Source organism: Coregonus clupeaformis, unplaced genomic scaffold, assembly GCF_020615455.1.
Source record: "Coregonus clupeaformis isolate EN_2021a unplaced genomic scaffold, ASM2061545v1 scaf0761, whole genome shotgun sequence".
Taxonomy (NCBI): domain Eukaryota; kingdom Metazoa; phylum Chordata; class Actinopteri; order Salmoniformes; family Salmonidae; genus Coregonus; species Coregonus clupeaformis.
Genome location: NW_025534216.1, coordinates 75,642 through 101,669, shown reverse-complemented (window position 1 = coordinate 101,669; position 26,028 = coordinate 75,642). Strand labels below are relative to the sequence as shown.

The following is a 26,028-nucleotide window of genomic DNA, read 5'->3' as shown; positions in this document are numbered from 1 at the left end:
AAACCATTTAAGGCAAGCTTACCTCCCGCCAGAGAGAGACACAACCTCACCCGACGACGACGACGCTGACTTAATTTACATTCCTTCTTCTATCACCTTTTTATCTGATTCCTGAGTAACTTCCTGGTCTACTGGGGGAAGTTCCACCCACATACACCAGGTACAAACACCCTCTTATATGGTCTCTTACTGCTCTATATCACTGATTAACATATTGGACGTATTAATGGGACTTTTTTTCCCTGCTGCCTTGGCAGGAACTAATGGCGATCCTAATAAATACAAATACAAAACATACATCTATTTGCATATTTAAAGTGGAATCTGCAGTAACTACATACATTTTTTTGACTTATACATTTATGATATGTACCGATTTGATTCTTGAACACTATAACCTATAAATGCCTCATGGGCTTCTTTAACTGTTGTACCCCATCAGAACCCTAAATATACACTTGTTTTTCTACTATGTTTGCAAACAAAGTAAATGTATACAAACACTATATAGCCTGAAAAGACAGTTACAACTATCATTTTTATATAATGGATGGTCATTCCTTGCATCCATAGCGCTGTTTATGAATTTGAGAGTGGTTACATTTCTTCAGCCCCATCCCCCAGCTTTTTACCAAAACAGGTGTGGGGAGTCCCTTACTTTTAGTTTCAACTGCTGATTGTCCTTTTAAAGGTAAAATCAATAAAAAAACCTGAGACTTCTTATCATTTTTTTTGCAGTGTTTTTGTGTCATGTATTTGTGTAAGTCTTTGTCAGTGTGTGATAGTTTTCTTAGTTCTTACGTGAGCGATGGGTCTCAGTCTTCACTCTACTCATTGCTGTGTTCTGAAATTTCTTCAATAACCTTGTTTTCTTCAACAATCTCGTTTAATGCAATAACCTGTTTGTTGACTCAGTCATCCATCTTAACTAACTTTATGATTACCTTTCTAACTGACTCATAATGGTAATATCTACTGTATGATTACCTTTCTAACTGACTCCTAATGGTAATATCTACTGTATGATTACCTTTCTTACTGTCTCCTAATGGTAATATCTACTGTATGATTATCTTTCTAACTGACTCCTAATGGTAACATCTACTGTATGATTACCTTTCTAACTGACTCCTAATGGTAATATGTACTGTATGATTACCTTTCTAACTGACTCCTAATGGTAATAAATACTGTATGATTGTAACTTCACTGACAAGTAGTTGAGTAGTTGGTCTGATCTGCATCTCTACCTGGTACCTCTGATCTCTGTCTGTGGTCCACTACAGTTGATATAATGTTGTAAGTATCCAATCACCTTCAATCAGGAAGTTAAACATAACAGGATATTCTAAACACAGTGATATAACATGATAGCTGCATGACAAGAAGTAGTGACGAGTGCAGACTTTCACTTCATAAGGCCTGTTTGTGGCATCCCCAGCCTTCAATTGGAGTTCACATTATGGCTCTTAATCTCTCTATGCCAGCCACCGATGGCCATATAGGGGCCCTTTTCTTTTATCTATGCTGTCTGTGTGTGACATCAGTGTGAGGAGTTATTAATGGGAGACCAATGGGGCGGCGCACATTTGGCCCAGCGTCGTCCAGCGTAGGGGAGGGAATGGCCGGCAGGTATGTAGCTCAGTTGGTAGAGCATGGTGTTTGCAACGCCAGGGTTGTGGGTTCGATTCCCACAGGGGGCCAGTATGAAAAAATAGAAAAATAATGTATGCACTCACTAACTGTAAGTCGCTCTGGAGAAGAGCGTCTGCTAAATGACTAAAAATACATTATTCAGAGGTTTGTGTGTGTAGGAAATTGGTCTGTGTTTTTCTCAGAGGTTTTAAAGGGGAACTTCACGTGCGTCCGTGTCTGCCTGTGTGCAGTGTGTCTGTCCTCTCACTACTGTTCTGCCCTCTGTCTGTGTCCAACTGCAGGTGACACTGCCTAAAACCAGCATTTCTGTGTACGGTGGCACTTTACATTTCGGCGCTCGCGAGTTACTGTTCATTCTCTTGAGAGAACAAAGATGAGAAGGAGAACCCGAGGTAAACTTCGTTAGCTTGCTGCTACTGTAGCTAGCTACTTTTGTTAGCCCATGATGACATATTCAGAGTTATTGACCTCACAGTAAGCCAGATTCAAGTAAATTTAGCTACGTTTCAACATGTTGACTCAAAAGCTGCACTGACAGATAGCGTTAAGCTAGCTAAGTAACGCTAGGGACTATCCAGTCTAGCAAATGGTATGACAGTAGATTATTAGCTATCTGGACACTGGACACTAAATCCAACTGCTGGAGCTCTGTTCACCACACGAAAAGTATCACTAACTAACCAATTACTGTCTAATCAATTACTGTCCAAATATGCAAAAAAATATGCAAATAAAGCTATTTAGCTTGCTAACTTGAAGGGCATCAAAGACCAACATGACGTTAGCTACTTTTGGTAACCTGAGCTCAATTAACTGTTGAAAGATCAAAGCTGGATGGCTGCGTTAACATTGTTTTTCCAACTTGTAGAAGATGGACTTACAGAATTTCTTCTTGAGAAAGAGGGAGCTAGAGCTCGAGAGATGGAGCTCAGCAAACACTGAGACGGTCATTCTATTTGCAGGAGTAAGTGATTTTGTGTGTATGTGTGTTTACAATACAATTGCAAATGCACTGATATTATTCTACATCTACATAGAGAGACAGAGGCCCACAGGACAGACAGAGGAGAGTACAGGAGAACAGAGAGAGAGAACAAAGGTATTGTGGTTAGTGATAGGTTGACAGTTCAATGCTCATCAGCTTTAAGATTGAGTTGAACTGCTATTATCATTAAGGAATATAAATTATCTCAGATTTTACCTTTAGCTCAATTAAATTAAACATAATTTGCCAGTTTTCCTGTTCTTCACATTGCTTATTTGTGTGTGTGTGTGTGTGTGTGTGTGTGTGTGTGTGTGTGTGTGTGTGTGTGTGTGTGTGTGTGTGTGTTCAGAATGCTGATACTATTCCATCTTTGTAATAATATAAAGTAATAATATAAAGGATCTAGGAAAGCAGAACATCAGACACCATGGAACAGAGGGGAGTGAGGAGCAGACAGGACAGAGAGAGGAGAACACAGGACTATATATATATATATACAGTGAGCTCCATAATTCATTGGACAGTGACACTTTTTTTGTTATTTTGGTTCTGTACTCTAGCACTTTGAGTTTGAAAGGATACAATGACAATGAGGGTGAAGTGCAGACTGTCAGCTTTAATTTGAGGGTATTTTCATATATATCGGATGAACTGTTTAGAAATGATAGCACCTTTTATACATGGTCCCCCATTTTAAGGTACTACAAGTATTTGTTAAATTGGCTTCACAGATGTGTGTCGTTAGGCAGGTGTATTCATTTGTGTCGTTAGTGAATGCAGGAGAGCTGTTGATGAATAGCATTGATTCTAGACTTTGCTATTGCCTTTGGAGGTTGTTGTTGTGGTGTGACAACATGAGGAAGACAGCAGTGTCGATGCAAATGAAGCTGGCCGTCATAAGGCTCAGAAATGAAAATCAATCAATCAGGAACATTGCAAAACCCTGGCCATGCCCAAGTCAACAGTTTGGTTCATCATTAACAAGAAAAAAACAACCGGTGAACTCAATTATGTCAAAAGACCCGGTAGACCGAGGAAGACCACTGTAGTGGATGACCGGAGAATACTCTCTATGGTGAAGAAAACCCCCCTGACAACAGCCCAACAGATCAAAAACACTCTCCTGGATGCAGGTGTAGATGTGTCAAAGTCTACCATACGTAGAAGACTACACCAGCAGGACTACAGAGGGTACACTACAAGATGCAAACCACTGATAAGCCTGAAGAACAGAAAGGCGAGATTACAGTTTCCTAAAAAGCACCTAAAAGAGCCCCAAGAGTTCTTGAAAAAAGTATTGTGGACAGATGAGACAAAGATTAACATGTACCAGAGTGATGGAAAGAGGAAAGTGTGGAGAAAAAAAAGAAATGCCCATGATCCAAAGCATACCACCTCATCCGTGAAACATGGTGGAGGGGGTGTTATGGCTTGGGCCTGTATGGCTGCCAGTGGAACAGGCTCACTTAACTTCATCGATGATGTGACTGCAGACAGAAGTAGAACAATGAATTCTGAAGTCTATAGAAATATTTTATCTGCTCAGATAAAACCAAATGCCTCCAAACTCATTGGACGGCACTTCATCATGCAACAAGACAATGACCCTAAACATACTGCTAGAGCAACAAAGGGGTTTTTGATGGCCAAAAAGTGGAAAATCCTTGACTGGCCGAGTCAATCACCGGATCTGAATCCAATTGAACATGCATTTTACATGCTGAAGAGGAGACTGAAGGCAATAAGTCCCCAAAATAAGCAGGAACTGAAGATGGCTGCAGTACAGGCCTGGCAGAGCATCACCAGGGAAGATACCCAGCGTCTGGTGATGTCAATGCATCGCAGACTTCAAGCAGTCATTGCATGCAAAGGATATGCGACCAAATATTAACAATGATTACTTTATTCTACATTATGTTAAACTGTCCAATGTTTTTTGATGCCCGAAAAAGGGGGGACCATGTACAAAAGCTTCTATAATTTCTAAACGGTTCATCCGATATGTATGAATATACCCTCAAATTAAAGCTGACAGTCTGTACTTCACCCTCATTGTCATTGTATCCTTTCAAACTCAAAGTGCTAGAGTACAGAACCAAAATAACAAAAAAAGTGTCACTGTCCAATGAATTATGGAGCTCACTGTATATATATATATATATAAGAGAGAGAGAGAGAGAAGGCCTACACAAGACAGACAGAGGAGCGTTCAGGAGAACAGAGATCTGCATGGATGTACTAACATCCTATTACTGTGTATAATAACTTGCAAACATTGTGAATATTTAGTTGGAGAAAGGATTGTATGCTGGTGTGTACATATGTGTAAAATTGTGATGTGTCACTACAGTAAAACCCACAAAAATGTTCTCAGGGGGAGGAGGTGGTGTTTTTGTGTAATTAAATAAGTAGCTAATTGACATTGGAATCTGTGATTTTATTACCACAAATAAATATACAATTATGATTTTCAAGTGTGTTTGGTGCCCGAGTTTGTACATATTATCTTTAAAAGTGCTGTGTCCCCCCATTCTACAGATATAACACAAGCCAACTGCTAATGTGAGTTTACGCAGTTCCAACATAATCCAAAGGATGGCAGCCTAAAATCCCAATCCTGCTTCAGTGCACATAACCAGAATAATATTTACTGCAAAAATTATTTTTTGGTCTAGGCGGCCACCCTTTGTAACAATTTGGAACTGCACCGTGCACGCAGCATAAACTCACATTAGTTAACAGTAATGTGACCAACATCAACATGTGGAGCCCCACTATCATGAGGTTTCCACGCCAAATCATCCTAAAGTATCAAAAACAATAATATGTAACTCAAAGTTACTTGTAGATGATTTGGAAAATAATACTTTAGGTACCATTGACTTGTACCCTCTTACATTTGACTGCTTTATTAAAATCTGATTACAATTTTTATCTTCAAACAAGTGGATTATGTATCTTTAGGCTCCCATAATGGTGTTTATATATAAAACGTTTATAGATCTAACTTAATAAAATTATCTATATAACGTTTTCTAAATGACAAAATATTAGATCAACTTACCTCTGAATCGTTTTGCTAGTGATTTAAAAATGCATGAGACATAAAGTTTAAGTTGATCAAGATTAGTGGCAATCAGGGAAAGTGTTGGAAAATAAATTGGTGACATAAAGTGGTTACTGTGAGAATTAGGGAGTGGGGGGCTAGTTGCTCCATATTACCCTATATGCTAATAGATCTCAATAAATATATTATTAATAGTAGGTATGCAATTACCTAACACCATATTCCATGGGTTTACCGACCACAATCCATTGAATTAATATAAAAAAGTGTTGATTAATTGGCGTCAGGAGAGCACAGCATGTGGAAGAAAGCAGTGAGATATGGAACATGGTGTTATGTTTCGGCAAAAATGTTCACTGCTAGCGTGTAGGCCAAGAGTGCAAGGCGCTTCATTTCCGTCACTCAGGTATCTGTGTTACAGTATGATGTCATGAAGAGGAGGCTGGTGGGAGGAGCTATAGGAGGACAGGCTCATTGTAATGGCTGGAATGGAATTAATGGAACGGAGTCGAACGTGTTTTCTACATGTTTGATGTGTTTGATACCGTTCCATAGATTCCATTCCAGTCATTACAATGAGCCCGCCCACCCTCCCACCCTCCCACCAGCCTCCTCTGTTGTCATGGTGTTGTTAAACCCGTTTTTCACAAATCCAGTGACGATTGTCTTCACATGACTGGTCATTCCATGCCTTTACAGGAAGCCATGTTTCTGTGTTCAGCTCAACACAGTCCTCCTCCCCATTTGCTGGGTCGTCATTACCATTGTCAGGCTGCTGTTGGTACCAGTAACTACAGGGTAAACAAGACAGAGAAAATTAAATAATAAACATTTGATTTGTCACATGCGCCAAATACAACAGGCTTACACTTTACCATGAAATGCTTACTTACGGGTCCTTTCCCAAAAATGCAGAGTTAAAATGTTAGAAAAAAAGAAATACTACATTTTCTAAATAAAAAAAAGGAAAATAGTAACACAATAAAATAACAATAACGAGGCTTTATACAAGGAATACCGGTACCGAGTCAATGTGCAGGGGTACGAGGTAGTTGAGGTAATTTAGGTACTATGTACATGTAGGTAGGGGTAAAAGTGTCAAGGCAATCAGGTTAGATAATAAACAGAGTAGCAGCAGTGCATGAGAAAAGTGTGAAGGTGTGTCTATGTATGAGTGTGTGTGTGTGTGTGAGCGTAGGTAGTGTGTGTGTGTGTGTGTGTGAGTGTGTGTTGGTGTGTCAATGTAATATGTGTGTGTGTGTGTGTGTGTGTGTGTGTGTGGGTAGAGTCTAGTGAGGGTGCATAGAGCCAGTGGAAGAGAGCCAGTACAAAAATCAACAACAAAAAGGGGTCAAAGTAAATAGTCAGACACTGTGGTAGAAAACATCATCCTAAATACATGTTTTTTTAGCTTTAAAATGAAGATACCTCACCAAGCATGGACAAACAACCAAAACTTTAGTTGTATTTTTTGAATGACATTTTCAAATGCAAATAGTACTTGGTTTCTATGCTATATCTTTAGTGCTTGTGGAATGACATCTATGAGTGAAAACAAGATTTGAAGCAATATGTAATTTGTTAAGTCTCCATATTACACCAGGAGGATCAAATCTCAACCTTGTAGTCATTGGATTATGAACAACACAGAGAATCAGACCTACCCCTTACACTGTGGTCAGTGTTATTAGAGCAGTAGTCTCTTACCTTGGGGTGGTCAGTGGTGTGCGGTCCACCCATCTCCAGGTCCCCTCAGTAACAGAGTCAGTCAGACCAATCCAGGCTCTCTTATCGAGGCCAAAGAGAAACTCCTGTTGATAAAGATACTGATATTGTCAACTGCAATAGGCTAAATGCGTTAAATACTGGAAGATACATTACTGACCAAGGATGTTTGATCATAACCCCCCCCATATCTCTCTCTCTCTCTGTTCTCTCACCTGTTCCTTATCACTGTTTACGATGACTAGGTCAGCTCCTCTCTCCAGACAGTCCTCTCTGCTCTCCATCCAGGTTTTAGTCTCAGTAGACAGGAAGTACCAACTGGATTCAAACTTCTGCCAGCCTTTAGGACAGGTTTGTTCTACAAGACAAAAACATGAATTATTATACTGCACCTATTATTGAAGAATACAAACACAAGTTGACTGCATATTAGGCATGTGATGTTATGATCATTTATTAGGTGAACTCACTCAGATTAGAGAACTTTCTTTTGAGATCATCTCTCTCCTTCTGTAGCTGGTCTCTCTCTTTAGTCAGGTTGTTGTAACTGGTCTGTAGCTGGTCTCTCTCTGCAGTCACATTGGTTTTATCTCCCATGCCTCTGTTATCTAGAAAGGATTGATACATATACTGTAGCTACTGGTGAAAACACCATTTCTTACTTCTACTGTAATTGGCAGGTGTTAAAAACTGAAGGTCTATACAGTCTGCTAAAAGTGGACAGAATATTTTGGATGTGTTTTGTTAGTTCCTTGAACATGTCTAACAGAGGAGGAATTTAGTTACACAGATAACAACATTCATCTGAATTTGGGACCTTGTGAAAAACTGATATAGTGTAATGATTAGATAACAATACACTCACAGACAAGTCTCAGGGAGATGTTGAGCGTGACTTGTAGAACACACAGCATCCCAAAGCTCACAGCAACCATCCTGTAGAGTCTTCTCCCTGAATCCTCAGGTCCTGAGGAGATACACACTGATGTGAGAACACACATGCACAACGTTCCCATGCACACATACCCACACACACACACACCCACATACACAACGTTCCCATGCACACATACACGCACACGTACACACAAACAAACACACGTAGACGAGGGTGGTGTTGGTCCATGACCAGCTACAAGAGGACTGTTTCTCAATGCTGTTTTAGAGGAGGTTACCATATCAGTATGACATGTTAGCAGCACATAATTACATTAATACATCTAAATACCCTGAAAACATACAGCTATTTTTATATTTACATTCAAGGTAAAATCATTATAAAAAACTTCCACTGGGGCTTGCTATCAATTAGCATTTTTCAGTGTTTTTGTGTCATGTGTAAGTCTTTGTCTTTGTGTGTGTGTGTGTGTGTGTGTGTGTGTGTGTGTGTATGTGACTTGAGATTTCTATAGTTTTAATTATACTTTTTGGCAAGTAACAATTTTTCCGGGGGAAGAAATAGTTTCTTTGGAGGTCACTATAACTTTTTGAATACAGATCCCAAAAAATTACAACTCTTTAAAACTGTTTGAATACAGATCTGAGAAAGCAACCACTCAGTCGGGGTCTCAACTTTGTAGAGAATACACAATGTGAATACACAATATGCAATTTGGAAATTAGGTTTTGCATCAGCAGTTTTTCTCTTGTTACGTCAGTCACTCTATTAGCCTTGTCAGCTAACAATTTTTAGATTGTCAGTTAGTCTAGCCAGCTATCTAAACTCTTTGTACTCATGGCCGAATACCGACCGGGCACATAGGATGTGTTCCCAGGGGCCCTGGCCTCCAGGGTTTCCCCATTTACTTATTTTGTCACTCTCACTCATGTATCATTAACATGTCATAAGTCTTGACAAAATGTGTAGAATTGCAGGAAATGTGCTTTAAAAATGCAAAAATGTCTCTCCAGTCCATGGCAAAATGATTAGAATAGCAGAAAGCTTGCTTTAAAACGGCAACATTTTCTCTACTCCTTATGGCAAAATGTGTAAAATGTCAGGAAATTAACTTTAAAAGTAAAAGGTATTGACTATTTGTTTTTCCTCGTTATTTGTAATTTATTTTGTACATAATGTTTCTGCCATCGTCTCTTATAATCAAAAAGAGCTTCTGGATATCAGGACAGCGATTACTCACCTCGTATTGGACGAAGATTTTTTCTTCAACAAGGCGGCGCGAAAGATATCCCACAGACACCCGACAAGGCCCAAATCCCCATCATTCGCATGAGGAAAAGACGGAAATATCGTGGACGTAGGTCGGGGTGCCTTGTAAGGATCCGACGGCGAGCGAGTAAACTGCCTCTGCCATCAATCCTATTAGCCAATCTTCAATCATTAGAGAACAAATTGGATGATTTAAGATTACGGTTATCCTACCAACAGGACATTAAAAACTGTAACATCTTATGTTTCACGGAGTCGTGAATGAACGACGAAATGGACAACATACAGCTAGCGGGCTATACGCTACATCGGCAGGATAGAATGGCTGACTCCGGTAAGACAAGGGGTGGCGGTCTGTGTATATTTGTAAACAACAGCTGGTGCACAAAATCAAATACTAAGGAAGTCTCGAGGTTTTGCTCGCCTGAGGTAGAGTATCTTATGATAAGCTGTAGACCACACTATTTACCAAGAGAGTTTTCATCTATATTTTTCATAGCTGTCTATTTACCACCACAAACCAATGCTGGCACTAAGATTGCACTGAATGAGCTGTATAAGGCCATAAATCAACAGGAAACCGCTCATCCAGAGGCAGTGCTCCTAGTGGCCGGGGACTTTAATTCAGGGAAACTTAAATCTGTTCTACCTAATTTCTACCAGCATGTTAAATGTGCAACCAGAGGAAAAAAACTCTAGACCACCTTTACTCCACACACAGAGACGCATACAAAGCTCTCCCTCGCCCTCCATTTGAGAAATCTGACCATAACTCTATCCTCCTGATTCCTGCTTATAAGCAAAAACTAAAGCAGGAAGCACCAGTGACTCGGTTAATAAAAAAGTGGTCAGATGACACAGATTCTAAGCTACAGGACTGTTTTGCTAGCACAGACTGGAACATGTTCCGGGATTCTTCAGATAGCATTGAGGAGTACACCACATCATCACTGGCTTCATCAATAAGTGCATCGATGATGTCGTCCCCACAGTGACCTTACGTACATACCCCAACCAGAAGTCATGGATTACAGGAAACATCCGCACTGAGCTAAAGGGTAGAGCTGCCGCTTTCAAGGAGTGGGACTCTAACCCGGACGCTTATAAGAAATCCCGCTATGCCCTCCAACGAACCATCAAACAGGCAAAGAGTCAATACAGGGCTAAGGTTGATTCATACTACACCGGCTCTGACGCTCGTCGGATGTGGCAGGGTTTTGAAAACTATTACAGACTACAAAGGGAAGCACAGCCATGAGCTGCCCAGTGACACAAGACTTCCAGACGAGCTAAACCACTTCTATGCTCGCTTCGAGGCAAGCAACACTAAAGCATGCATGAGAGCACCAGCTGTTCCCGAGGACTATGTGATCACGCTCTCCGTAGCCGATGTGAGTAAGACTTTTAAGCAGGTCAACATTCACAAGGCCGCAGGGCCAGATGGCTTACCAGGACGTGTACTCTGAGCATATGCTGACCAACTGGCAAGTGTCTTCACTGACATTTTCAACATGTCCCTGACTGAGTCTGTAATACCAACATGTTTCAAGCAGACCACCATAGTCCCCGTGCCCAAGGACACTAAGATAACCTGCCTAAATGACTACCGACCCGTAGCACTGACGTCTGTAGCCATGAAGTGCTTTGAAAGGCTGGTCATGGCTCACATCAACACCATTATCCCAGAAACCCTAGACCCACTCCAATTTGCATACCGCCCCAACAGATCCACAGATGATGCAATCTCTATTGCACTCCACACTGCCCTTTCCCACATGGACAAGAGGAACACCTACGTGAGAATGCTATTCATTGACTACAGCTCAGCATTCAACACCATAGTGCCCTCAAAGCTCATCACTAAGCTAAGGATCCTGGGACTAAACACCTTCCTCTGCAAATGGATCCTGGACTTCCTGACGGGCCGCCCCCAGGTGGTAAGGGTAGGTAACAACACATCTGCCACACTGATCCTCAACACGGGGCCCTTCAGGGGTGCGTGCTCAGTCCCCCGTGTACTCCCTGTTCACCCATGACTGCATGGCCAGGCACGACTCCAACACCGTCATTAAGTTTGCAGACGACACAACAGTGGTAGGCCTGATCACCGACAACGATGAGACAGCCTATAGAGAGGAGGTCAGAGACCTGGCCGTGTGGTGCCAGGATAACAACCTCTCTCCCTCAACATGACCAAGACAAAGGAGATGATTGTGGACTACAGGAAAACAAAGAGGACTGAGCACGCCCCCATTCTCATCGACGGGGCTGTAGTGGAACAGGTTGAGAGCTTCAAGTTCCTTGGTGTCCACATCACCAACGAACTATCATGGTCCAAACACACCAAGACAGTCGTGAAGAGGGCACGACAAAGCCTATTCCCCCTCAGGAAACTGAAAAGATTTGGCATGGGTCCTCAGATCCTCAAAAAATTCTACAGCTGCACCATCGAGAGCATCCTGACTGGTTGCATCACCACCTGGTATGGCAACTGCTTGGCCTCCGACCGCAAGGCACTACAGAGGGTAGTGCGTACGTCCCATTACATCACTGGGGCCAAGCTTCCTGCCATCCAGGACCTCTATACCAGGTGATGTCAGAGGAAGGCCCTCAAAATTGTCAAAGACTCCAGCCACCCTAGTCATAGACTGTTCTCTCTGCTACCGCACGGCAAGCGGTACAGGAGTGCCAAGTCTAGGTCCAACAGACTTCTCAACAGCTTCTACCCCCAAGCCATAAGACTCCTGAACAGCTAATCATGGCTACCCGGACTATTTGCACTGCCCTCCCACCCCCACTCCACCTTTTTACGCTGCTGCTACTCTGGTAATTATTTATGCATAGTCACTTTAACTCTACCCACATGTACATATTACTTCAACTACCTCAACTAGCCGGTGCCCCCGCACATTGACTCTGCACCGGTACCCCCCTGTAAATATAGCCTCCCTACTGTTATTTTATTTTACTTCTGCTCTTTTTTTCTCCACACTTTTTTGATGTTGTTTTATTTTACTTTTTATTAAAAATAAATGCACTGTTGGTTAGGGGCTGTAAGTAAACATTTCATTGTAATGTCTGCACCTGTTGTATTCGGGCGCATGTGGACAATAACATTTGATTTGATTTGATTTGAAGCCACTAGCCAGCCATATATCATGAGTTAGAACATTATGAACATTAGGTTATATTATGAAGTTATTATTTAAGAGCATTGAAGACTAATCACAATCAGTAAATAAAATAATGCAGATTAACATCAATCATCAAAATCAATGATTAGCTGATAGCCTACCCTCCTTTCCTGATGTCAATCATGTCTTTAGGAGCCACTGTAACTAGTGGTGTAGTGATATTTGTTTAGGTGAGGGAGCGCATAAAACAAAGAATGATGTCATCGTTTGTCTCTAGAAAAACTTTTATTTTAATAACCTCAAAACATCAAATTAGGCATACCTAATTTCAAAATAGGCAAACATCACTGTCAATCTTGAATGATAATTCCTCACGTTTTACTGATGAAATGTCCAAACTGCATTCCAATCATTTCAATCATTTTCATGGGAATATGCATTTAGATCTTCTTGAATTACTGTTTTGTGAGGTAATCAACCCAGATGGTGTTAACATAACTATTAGCCTTTCTTGTAGGCCTATTTTGTTTCAATCAAAGCATATATCCTGCCTACAGTGCTGTTGAGTTCTTCAGATAAGAAATGACTGAGGAGGTGTTTCTGGTGTAACATATTATAGACCTACTATGCTACAGGACAGTGCTTATAGAACGTCTACACCCCCCTTGATCTTTTATCACATTTTGCTGCCTTAAAATTACATCTTAAAAGGGTTTAATTCGATATATTTTCTACAGATCTACACAATCTACTCCACATTTTCAAAGTGAAAGACAGTTATAGAACAAAGAAAACTGAAATATCATAATTGGATAGGTCTCCACCCCCCTGAGTTAATACTTGGTGGAAGCACCTTTTTGCTGCAATTACAGCTGTGAATCATTTGAATTAAGATTCTACCAAATTTTGCACAACAAAAATATATCCATTGTTTTTGTCAAAATTGCTTGGATCGCTTGCCTTCTGCCTAGGCTGCATTGCTACAATGCTTGAGCTGGTCCCATGGTTGATTCAGAGCGGTAGCTAAGACAGTGCAGTATGAAGATATGCTAAAACTGCGACTCTAATAGAAATCCCTGATCACATTTGTAGGCGATGTCATGGCGACGTTGGCTAGAGAAGCTCATGCGCAGAAACACGTCATTGGGTCTAATAGTCATCTTGCGCCGACGTGCCCATGTACAGGACATATAAAGTTGATTTTGTCACATTCATGAGGATGGAGTAATAACATGTAGAACTAATTAAGACATTGGGTTGAATCTAGGTTGTGCCTTTAGATTTTGAGAAAATTAACAACTAAGGAAGAATTTTTCACATCTCTCATTGACTTCCCCAAACGCCGACCTGGTGTGTTTGGTCTGTTTTGCAAGTGTTCCAGGAAGTCTTGCAATGTTGTGCTTCTGGGTTTAGCAACCCTGCATTATTGTGACGCTGTTGTCTTAACCTTTGTAATTTTCAAGCTAGGATCAGTGTCAAGGGGCATCTTGCTCTCAAGTGGAAATAAAGTTACACATACATACACAGAAACTGCAACATCACAACCTTTACAGCATCACCTTATGAAGACCCCCTCTGCGCAATTGAACTTGGTGAGGAGAGGAAATCAGTATGTTTTCTTGCGTCACTATGAGGAAACAGTTGTGGCTCTTCCACAGTATTGATTCACTTCCACAAGTCCATTTCCTCCTCCACTGAACATTTAAAAAAAGGAAATCATGGTTCTATTTATCTGAAACCCACAGCTTGAATGATTCAGAGATGCTTTGATTTCCTAACAGTGTTGATCCACATGATCCTGCTTGTTGTTCCCATCTTCTGACAGATCTCTTTGTCCTTTGTCTTCTTCCTGTTTTACATTTACATTTTACATTGAAGTCATTTAGCAGACACTCTTATCCAGAGCGACTTACAAATTGGTGCGTTCAACTTAGGATAGCCAGTGGGACAACTACATCTTGATCACAGTAAGTACACTTCTTCAAACAAGCAGCTGTGAGCAAAGTCAGTGCAATCAGGGACAACTACAGTGGGGGAAAAAAGTATTTAGTCAGCCACCAATTGTGCAAGTTCTCCCACTTAAAAAGATGAGAGAGGCCTGTAATTTTCATCATACGTACACGTCAACTATGACAGACAAAATGAGAAAAAAAATTCCAGAAAATCACATTGTAGGATTTTTTTATGAATTTATTTGCAAATTATGGTGGAATATAAGTATTTGGTCAATAACAAAAGTTTCTCAATACTTTGTTATATACCCTTTGTTGGCAATGACACAGGTCAAACGTTTTCTGTAAGTCTTCACAAGGTTTTCACACACTGTTGCTGGTATTTTGGCCCATTCCTCCATGCAGATCTCCTCTAGAGCAGTGATGTTTTGGGGCTGTTGCTGGGCAACATGGACTTTCAACTCCCTCCAAAGATTATCTATGGGGTTGAGATCTGGAGACTGGCTAGCCCACTCCAGGACCTTGAAATGCTTCTTACGAAGCCACTCCTTCGTTGGCCGGGCGGTGTGTTTGGGATCATTGTCTTGCTGAAAGACCCAGCCACGTTTCATCTTCAATGCCCTTGCTGATGGAAGGAGGCTTTCACTCAAAATCTCACAATACATGGCCCCATTCATTCTTTCCTTTACACGGATCAGTCGTCCTGGTCCCTTTGCAGAAAAACAGCCCCAAAGCATGATGTTTCCACCCCCATGCTTCACAGTAGGTATGGTGTTCTTTGGATGCAACTCAGCATTCTTTGTCCTCCAAACACAACAAATTGAGATTTTTCCAAAAAGTTCTATTTTGGTTTCATCTGACCATATGACATTCTCCCAATCCTCTTCTGGATCATCCAAATGCACTCTAGCAAACTTCAGACGGGCCTGGACATGTACTGGCTTAAGCAGGGGGACACGTCTGGCACTGCAGGATTTGAGTCCCTGGCGGCGTAGTGTGTTACTGATGGTAGGCTTTTTTACTTTGGTCCCAGCTCTCTGCAGGTCATTCACTAGTTCCCCCGTGTGGTTCTGGGATTTTTGCTCACCGTTCTTGTGATCATTTTGACCCCACGGGGTGAGATCTTGCGTGGAGCCCCAGATCGAGGGAGATTATCATCGAGGGAGATTATCAGTGGTCTTGTTTGTCTTCCATTTTCTAATAATTGCTCCCACAGTTGATTTCTTCAAACCAAGCTGCTTACCTATTGCAGAATCAGTCTTCCCAGCCTGGTGCAGGTCTACAATTTTGTTTCTGGTGTCCTTTGACAGCTCTTTGGTCTTGGCCATAGTGGAGTTTGGAGTGTTACTGTTTGAGGTTGTGGACAGTTGTCTTTTATACTGATAACAAGTTCAAACAGGTGCCATTAATACAGGTAACGAGTGGAGGACAGAGGAGCCTCTTAAAGAAGAAGTTACAGGTCTGTGAGAGCCAGAAATCTTGCTTGTTTGTAGGTGACAAAATACATAGTTGACGTGTACCTATGATGAAAATTACAGGCCTCTCTCATATTTTAAGTGGGAGAACTTGCACAATTGGTGGCTGACTAAATACTTTTTTTCCCCACTGTACATCTCGATCACATTTTCACTCAACAACTGTAGTTTAGACATATTTGTGATCTAACTAACCCACAATCCTAATAGTTGTGTAAACTCTTCACAGTTGTGTTCCGTGTGTGTAACTGAGTAGACTGACACCCCCTTTCATTGATCCACAATCCATAGGTAAGGCTGTACAGTGAAATAAAAGTATGCCCCGAGTCGTGGCTGAACAAGGACATGGTAAATATGAATCTAGCTGTTTTTTCTGTACACCGGCAGGACAGAACGGTGGTGGCAGGGAGGTGGTGTGTGTCTCTTTGTTAACAACATCTGGTGTTATCAAGGAAGTCTCAAGATTCTGCTCACCTGAGTTAGAATACCTCATGATAATCTGTAGACCATAATATTTACCAAGAGAGTTTTCATCTATATTTTTTGTAGCTGTGTTTTTACCACCACAAACCGATGCTGGCACTAAGACCTCACTCAAGGAGCTGTATATGGCCATTAGCAAACAAGAAAATGCTCACCCAGAGGTGGCACTCCTAGTGGCCGTTGACTTTAATGCAGGAAAACTTTAGTCTGTTTTACCTAATTTCTACTTGCACGTCACCTGTGCAACTGGAACTGAAAAATCTCTAAATCACCTTTACTCCACACACCGAGACACATACAAAGCTCTCCCTTGCCCTCCATTTGGCAAATCTTACCATAACTCTATCCTCCTGATTCTTGCCTACAAGCAATAACTAAAACAGGAAGTACCAATCACGCGCTCAATACAGAAGTGGTGCAATGAAGCGAATGTTAAGCTACAGGACTGTTTCTCTACGACAGACTGGAATATGTTCTGGGATTCATCCTATGGCATTGAAGAATTTACCACATCAGTGACCAGCTTCATTAGTAAGTGCATCGATGACATCGTCCCCATATTGACCAGACGTACATAACCCAACCAGAAGCTATGGATTACAGGCAATATCGGCATTTGGCTAAAGGCTAGAGCTGCCACTTTCAAGGAGCGGGACACTAATCCAGACCCTTATAAGAAATCCCGCTACCTCCTACGATGAACCATCAAACAGGCAAAGCTTCAATACAGGACCAAAATCGAATCCTACTACACAGGTTCTGACGCTCGTTAGATGTGGCAGGACTTGCAAACTATTACAAAGGGAAACCCAGCAGTGATTTGTCCAGTGACGCGAGCCTACCAGACAAGCTAGTTACACTATACAGTGGGGAGAACAAGTATTTGATACACTGCCGATTTTGCAGGTTTTCCTACTTACAAAGCATGTAGAGGTCTGTAATTTTTATCATAGGTACACTTCAACTGTGAGAGACGGAATCTAAAACAAAAATCCAGAAAATCACATTGTATGATTTTTAAGTAATTAATTTGCATTTTATAGCATGACATAAGTATTTGATCACCTACCAACCAGTAAGAATTCTGGCTCTCACAGACCTGTTAGTTTTTCTTTAAGAAGCCCTCCTGTTCTCCACTCATTACCTGTATTAACTGCACCTGTTTGAACTCGTTACCTGTATAAAAGACACTTGTCCACACACTCAATCAAACAGACTCCAACCTCTCCACAATGGCCAAGACCAGAGAGCTGTGTAAGGACATCAGGGATAACATTGTAGACCTGCACAAGGCTGGGATGGGCTACAGGACAATAGGCAAGCAGCTTGGTGAGAAGGCAACAACTGTTGGCGCAATTATTAGAAAATGGAAGAAGTTCAAGATGACGGTCAATCACCCTCGGTCTGGGGCTCCATGCAAGATCTCACCTCGTGGGGCATCAATGATCATGAGGAAGGTGAGGGATCAGCCCAGAACTACACGGCAGGACCTGGTCAATGACCTGATGAGAGCTGGGACCACAATCTCAAAGAAAACCATTAGTAACACACTACGCCGTCATGGATGAAATATCCTGCAGCGCACGCAAGGTCCCACTGCTCAAGCCAGCGCATGTCCAGGCCCGTCTGAAGTTTGCCAATGACCATCTGGATGATCCAGAGGAGGAATGGGAGAAGGTCATGTAGTCTGATGAGACAAAAATAGAGTTTTTTGGTCTAAACTCCACTCGCCGTGTTTGGAGGAAGAAGAAGGATGAGTACAACCCCAAGAACACCATCCCAACCGTGATACATGGAGGTGGAAACATCATTCTTTGGGGATGCTTTTCTGCAAAGGGGACAGGATGAATGCACCGTATTGAGGGGAGGATGGATGGCGCCATGTATCGCGAGATCTTGGCCAACAATCTCCTTCCCTCAGTAAGAGCATTGAAGATGGGTCGTGGCTGGGTCTTCCAGCATGACAACGACCCGAAACACACAGCCAGGGCAACTAAGGAGTGGCTCCGTAAGAAGCATCTCAAGGTCCTGGAGTGGCCTAGCCAGTCTCCAGACCTGAACCCAATAGAAAATCTTTGGAGGGAGCTGAAAGTCCGTATTGCCCAGTGACAGCCCCGAAACCTGAAGGATCTGGAGAAGGTCTGTATGGAGGAGTGGGCCAAAATCCCTGCTGCATTGTGTGCAAACCTGGTCAAGACCTACAGGAAACGTATGATCTCTGTAATTGCAAACAAAGGTTTCTGTACCAAATATTAAGTTCTGCTTTTCTGATGTATCAAATACTTATGTCATGCAATAAAATGCAAATTAATTACTTAAAAATCATACAATGTGATTTTTGTTTTAGATTCCGTCTCTCACAGTTGAAGTGTACCTATGATAAAAATTACAGACCTCTACATGTTTTGTAAGTAGGAAAACCTGCAAAATTGGCAGTGTATCAAATACTTGTTCTCCCACTGTATATACAAAAGTATGTGGACTCCCCTTCAAATCAGTAGATTTGGCTATTTCAGACACACCCGTTGCTGACAGGTGTATAAAATTGAGCACACAGCCATGCAATCTCCATAGAAAAACACTGGCAGTAGAAAGGCCTTACTGAAGAGCTCAGTGACTTTCAATGTGGCACCATCATAGGATGCCACCTTTCCAACAAGTCAGTCAAATTTCTGCCCTGCTAGAGCTGCCCCGGTCAACTGTGAGTGCTATTATTGTAAAGTGGAAATGTATAGGAGCAACAACGTCTCAGCTGTGAAGTGGTAGGCCACACAAGCTCACAGAACGGGACCGCCGAGTGCTGAAGCGCGTAAAAATTGTCTATCCTCAGTCCAAACTGCCTCTGGAAGCAACATCAGTACAATAGCAGCCGCACAGAAGCCTAAGATCACCATGTGCAATGCCAAGCGTCGGCTAAAGTGCTGTAAAGCTCGCCGTCATTGGACTATGGAGCAGTGGAAACGTGTTCTCTGGAGTGATGAATCACGCTTCACCATCTGGCAGTCCGACGGACAAATCTGGGTTTGGCGGATAACAAGAGAACGCTACCTGCCCGAATGCATAGTGCCAACTGTAAAGTTGGGTGGAGGAAGAATAATGGTCTGGGACGTTTTTTTATGGTTCGGGCTAGGCCCATTAGTTCCAGTGAAGGGAAATCTTAACGCTACAGCATACTATGACATTCTAGACGATTCTGTGCTTCCAACTTTGGGGCAAAAGTTTGGGGAAGGCCCTTTGCTGTTTTATCATGACAATGACCCTGTGCACAAAGCGAGGTCCATACAGAAATGGTTTGTCGAGATCGGTGTGGAAGAACTTGACTGACCTGCACAGAGTCCTGAACTCCAAATGAACACCTTTGGGATGAATTGGAATGCCGACTGCAAGCCAGGCCTAATCGCCTAACATCCGTGCCTGATCTCACTAATGCTCTTGTGGCTGAATGAAAGCAAGTCCCCGCAGCAATGTTCCAACATCTAGTGGAAAGTCTTCCCAGAAGAGTGGAGGCTGTTATAGCAGCAAAGGTGGGACAAACTCCATATTAATGCCCATTATTTTAGAATGAGATGTTCGACAAGCAGGTGTCCACATACTTTTGGTAATGTAGTATACCTGCTATGCTTGCTTTGAGGCTAGCAACACTAAACCATGCAGGAGAGCACCAGCTGTTCCGGACTACTGTGTGATCACGCTCTCCATGACTAAGACCTTTAAACAGGTTAGCATTCACAGACAAATTACCAGGACGCATACTCAGAGCATGCGCTGAGCAACTGGAAAGTGTTTCAATGACATTTTCAACCTCTCCCTGACCCAGTCTGTAATACCTACATGTTTCAAGCAGACCACCATAGTCCCTGCGCCCAAGAATGCCTAATTAAACTGTCTAAATGACTATCGCCCTGTAGCACTCACACCTGTAGCCATGAAATGTTGTGAAAGGCTGGTCATGGCTCAGTTCAACACCATCATCCCAAACACCTTGGACCCACTCCAATTCGCATACCTCCCCACAGATCCACAGATGATACAATCTCTATGCTCGTCATTGACTTCAGCTCAGAGTTCAACACCATAGTGCCCTCCAAGCTCAACACTAAACTAAGGACCCTGGGATCAAACAACTCCCTCTGCAACTGGATCCTAGACTTCCTGACGGGCTGCCCCCAGGTGGTGAGGGTAGGCAACAACATATCCGCCACACTGACCCTCAACATGGGGTCCCTCAGGGGTGCATGCTCAGTCCCTTTCTGTACTCTTTGTTCACCCATGACTGGGTGGCCGCGACCAACTCCAACACCATCATTAAGTTTGCCGACGACACAACGGTGGTAGGCCTGATCACCTACGACGATGAGACGGCCTACAGCGAGGAGGTCAGAGACCTGGCAGTGTGGTGCCAAGATTAGTTTTGTTTTATTTCATACGATCAGTTACGAGTTTTGTAAATGTTTTCATTGTGTTTTGTTTAGAGTGCTCCATGTCAGCAATGAGCATGTTTCTGGTTTCTCTGTCCTCTTAACATTGACGGAGAGTTTGTGCCAGAGCATGCATAGATGTAGGCTAACTGGCCTGCTGCGTGCAAGTGTAGGTAAGTGCCATTTGGGGATGTCTGATTTCTGATTGCTTTAACTCACCATCACTAATAAGCTGAGCTTCACAGTATTTTTGTTTCTCTCCGCACACAGTAAGTCAAAGAAGTCAGTATTATTGAATTTCAGTTGTGAATGTTAGTTCCTCAAAGTATTTAAAAAATCTTTCCAACACTCTCCCTTTCGATAAACACCAGTCCACGGTGTGAAACAGCAAAATGTCATGTCCTGAAGATAGCATATATCCAGTAGAAATGTCATAAAATACCTGAACACATCTCCCTTTGCGTGAAAACAGCTGTGTCTCTCCCGAGCTTACTGGCACAAAAAACTCTGAGGGCCCGGAATAGGCTAGTTGATTAAATGTTGCAAGTTCGCTAGCGTCAGCTTCCGGCCGGACCTCCATATAAACAGTCATTGGGCCGGACCCAGTTGATTGATTTGATACAATGTTGCCCTTCACTAACTGATTGATTTGATACAACGTTGCACTTCACTAGTGATAGCGCAAGTCAAGACTGAAAGGGAGGCAGACAGGCAGAGTAAAGAGATGAATGAGATTGAAAGAACCTGCATTTTCATCAGGATATTTTCTGTTTTTATTTGTGGGGTTTATTCATTTTTACTTAGTTGACAATGGAAGTTATACTACTGCTACATTGGCCTATAGGCTATATTGCTTAGTTCCATGCGCTAATTTATTAAGCCAATCAAGGTGTATCAATGTGTCCATTTGGCAGGCTGGTTGATTTTGAGAAACAAAAACTTTATTGAAATTAAACTGTTCCACGAAAATACACATGAAAATCAGAACTGGCACGCAGATCAGTAGAAATGCTAGGGTAAGCTTCCTCAAACTTGAAACTCACGCGCCACAAAACAAAAGACCGTTGTGAACAGGGTGCACATTTCTTTGTACTACATAATTACAACGGGTGTGTTTTTGTGTGTCAAAAATATTGAAACATTTCTGGAATTGTGATACTTGCTTTGTCATTACTTAACTACATTGTGATAATAAAATCTATACTGTATATCTGCTCCATGGGCCCTGGTCAAAAATAGTGAATTAGAAAAGGGGAAGTCCCAAATGGCCCCCTATTCCATATATGGTGCACTACGTTTGAACAGACCCCTATGGGCCCTGGTCAAAGCAACTGTCAACTGTGCTAATAGGGAAGCATTTGGGACCCCCTTCTGATAACCAGGTGGCGAATCGCATCTCTGCATGTCTGGCAGACATATCAGTATGGATGACGGATCACCACCTCAAGCTGAACCCTGGCAAGACGGAGCTGCTCTTCCTCCCGGGGAAAGGGAAAGGGAAAGGGAGATATCTAGTCAGTTGTACAACTGAATGCATTCAACTGAAATGTGTCTTCCGCATTTAACCCAACCCCTCTGAATCAGAGAGGTGCGGGGGGCTGCCTTAATCGACATCCACGTCTTCGGCAACGGGGAGCAATTAGGGTTAAGTGCCTTGCTCAAGGGCACATCGACAGATTTTTCACCTAGTCGGCTCGGGGATTAGAACCAGCGACCTTTCGGTTACTGGCACAACGCTCTTAACCACTAAGCTACCTGCCCGTTCCATGATCTCGCCATCACGGTTGACAACTCCGTTGTGTCCTCATCCCAGAGTGCGAAGAGCCTTGGCGTGACCCTGGACAACACCCTGTCGTTCTCCGCTAACATCAAGGCGGTGACCCGATCCTGCAGGTTCATGCTCTACAACATTCGGAGAGTACGACCCTGCCTTACACAGGAAGCGGCACAGGTCCTAATCCAGGCACTTGTCATCTCCCGTCTGGATTACTGCAACTCGCTGTTGGCTGGCCTCCCTGCCTGTGCCATTAAACCCCTACAACTCATCCAGAATGCCGCAGCCCGTCTGGTGTTCAACCTTCCCAAGTTCTCTCACGTCACCCCCCTCCTCCGCACACTCCACTGGCTTCCAGTTGAAGCTCGCATCCGTTACAAGACCATGGTGCTTGCCTATGGAGCAGTGAGGGGAACGGCACCTCCGTACCTTCGGGCTCTGATCAGTCCCTACACCCAAACGAGGGCATTGCGTTCATCCACCTCTGGCCTGCTGGCTCCCTTCCTCTGCGGAAGCATAGTTCCCGCTCAGCCCAGTCAAAACTGTTCGCTGCTCTGGCACCCCAATGGTGGAACAAGCTCCCTCACGACGCCAGGACAGCGGAGTCACTCACCACCTTCCGGAGACATTTGAAACCCCACCTCTTTAAAGAATACCTGGGATAGGATAAAGTAATCCTTCAGCCTCCACCACCCCCCAAAAAAAAAAAAGTGGAAAGTGGTTATCCCACTGGCTATAGGGTGAATGCACCAATTTGTAAGTCGCTCTGGATAAGAGCGTCTGCTAAATGACGTAAATGTGCCCTTGAGCAAGGCACTTAACCCTAATTGCTCCTGTAAGTCGCTCTGGATAAGAGCGTCTGCTAAATGACTAAAATGTAAAAAATTTAAATGTATATTTTATATTTTATTTTTTATTTCACCTTTATTTAACCAGGTAAGCCAGTTGAGAACAGGTTCTCATTTACAACTGCGACCTGGCCAAGATAAAGCAAAGCAGTGCAATAAAAACAACACAGAGGTTACATATGGGGTAAAAAACATAAAGTCAAAAATACAACAGAAAATATATATACAGTGTGTGCAAATGTAGCAAGTTATGGAGGTAAGGCAATAAATAGGCTATAGTGCAAAATAATTACAATAGTATTAACACTGGAATGCTAGATGTGCAAGAGATTATGTGCAAATAGAGATACTGGGGTGCAAAAGAGCAAAATAAATAACAATATAGGGATGAGGTAGTTGGGTGGGCTAATTTCAGATGGGCTGTGTACAGGTGCAGTGATCGGTAAGGTGCTCTGACAACTGATGCTTAAAGTTATTGAGGGAGATAAGAGTCTCCAGCTTCAGAGATTTTTGTAATTCGTTCCAGTCATTGGCAGCAGAGAACTGGAAGGAATGGCGGCCAAAGGAGGTGTTGGCTTTGGGAATGACCAGTGAGATATACCTGCTGGAGCGCAGACTACGGGTGGGTGCTGCTATGGTGACCAATGAGCTAAGATAAGGCGAGGATTTGCCTAGCAGTGATTTATAGATGGCCTGGAGCCAGTGGGTTTGACGACGAACATGTAGTGAGGACCAGCCAACAAGAGCGTACAGGTCACAGTGGTGGGTAGTGTATGGGGCTTTGGAGACAAAACGGATGGCACTGTGATAGACTACATCCAATTTGCTGAGTAGAGTGTTGGAGGCTATTTTGTAAATGACATCGCCGAAGTCAAGGATCGGTAGGATAGTCAGTTTTACGAGGGCATGTTTGGCAGCATGAGTGAAGGAGGCTTTGTTGCGAAATAGGAAGCCGATTCTAGATTTATATAGAGATTGAGGGTTGGCAGCAAATGTTTGCTCAAGCTTGCAGTCATCTCAAATATGATAAACAGGAAGCTACTGTATGATTAAATTGCCAAAATTACACAATATAGCTGCAGCATGACTTAAAATGTGCAATTTGTGATTTCTAAATTAACGATATTTCCCCATTGATACTTGAAAATGTAACTTTTACTGTAAATGCCTCATGAGCTTAGTTGAAACGTCTAACCCCATCACGACCCAAAATATTAGCTTGTTTCACGATGAAATTGTAAACAAACACCATATAGCTTCAGATGGTTAAAACTATCATTTTGATCTCGTCAGTCCTTGCATACATATCTCTCTCTATGAATTTGAGAGTGGTTATATTTTTCCAGCTCCGTCCCTCAGCTGTTTACCAAATACAGTGGCGGGGTGTCCCCTGTGTTGTTGTTTAAAAAGGTTATTTTCAATTGATCGTCTTTAAATAGTTCCAAATAGTTTCGATAAGTGAAGTAAAAAAATACATTGAATTGATACATTTTAGTGTACGGGACCCCAGCTGGTTTTGAACCACACGCTCTGTACCAACTGAACCACACAGAAGACAGAACTATTACGTGGTGTTAGTGAGTGAGTGAGTGAGTGTGTGTGTGTGTGTGTGTGTGTGTGTGTGTGTGCGTGCATGCGTTCCGTTAGTGTGTTCACAACTGCCGGCCTCCGCGTGTGAGAGAGAGAAAGATAGAGATCATTCTTTCTACCTGAGAGATGGGTCTCAGTCTTCACGCTCCTTGTTGCTCTGTTCCGGTTTTCTTCAGTAACTTTGTTTAATTCAATCACCTGTTTGTTGCTGTAGCTGGCCATCTTAACGAACTGTACCGAATATCAATGATTACCCCAATCAATCAATTAATCAACTAATTCAGTCTGTCTGACCTCTTATAGTGTTAACTTAATTATGATTACCCTTCTAACTGACTCGCAATGGTAATATCTACTGAATGATTCTAACTTCAATGACCAGTAGTTGAGTAGCTGCTCTGATATGCGTCTCTATTGGTTCCTCTCTGATGTCTGTCTGTGGTGCACTGCAGCTGATAGAATGTTTTAAGTATCCAATCACTTTCAAGCAGGATGTAATATTTCGCAAGGCCTGTTCATAAGGAAGTCACATTATGTCTTGCACTCCGTGACTGGCCATCGATTGCCATATAAGGTAATTTTTTTTCTATCTATGCTGTCTGTGTGTGACGTCAGTGTCAGGAAATACTCAGAAGTGTGTGTAAGAAATCTGTCTGCATCTTTGTCAGAGGTTTTAAAGGGGAACTTCACAGACGTGCGTGCGTTGGTGGGTGCGTGCGGGTCTGCCTGTGAACAGTGTGTGTCCTCTAAGTTC

General features: G+C 42.5%; 1 protein-coding gene across 1 annotated transcript; it reads right to left on the bottom strand.

Annotated features, from left to right (window-relative positions):
- Positions 1-6,326: 6,326 nt before the first annotated feature.
- Positions 6,327-25,700, bottom strand: LOC123485608 (C-type lectin domain family 4 member E-like). The gene is made up of 6 exons (XM_045216639.1): positions 25,394-25,700; positions 8,299-8,400; positions 7,904-8,041; positions 7,649-7,791; positions 7,416-7,519; positions 6,327-6,499 (listed from the first exon to the last, which is right to left on the bottom strand). The coding sequence occupies exons 1-6, from the start codon at positions 25,494-25,496 to the stop codon at positions 6,340-6,342; spliced, it is 750 nt and encodes a 249-aa protein (XP_045072574.1). The 5' UTR covers positions 25,497-25,700; the 3' UTR covers positions 6,327-6,339.
- Between the last annotated feature and the right edge of the window lie 328 nt (positions 25,701-26,028).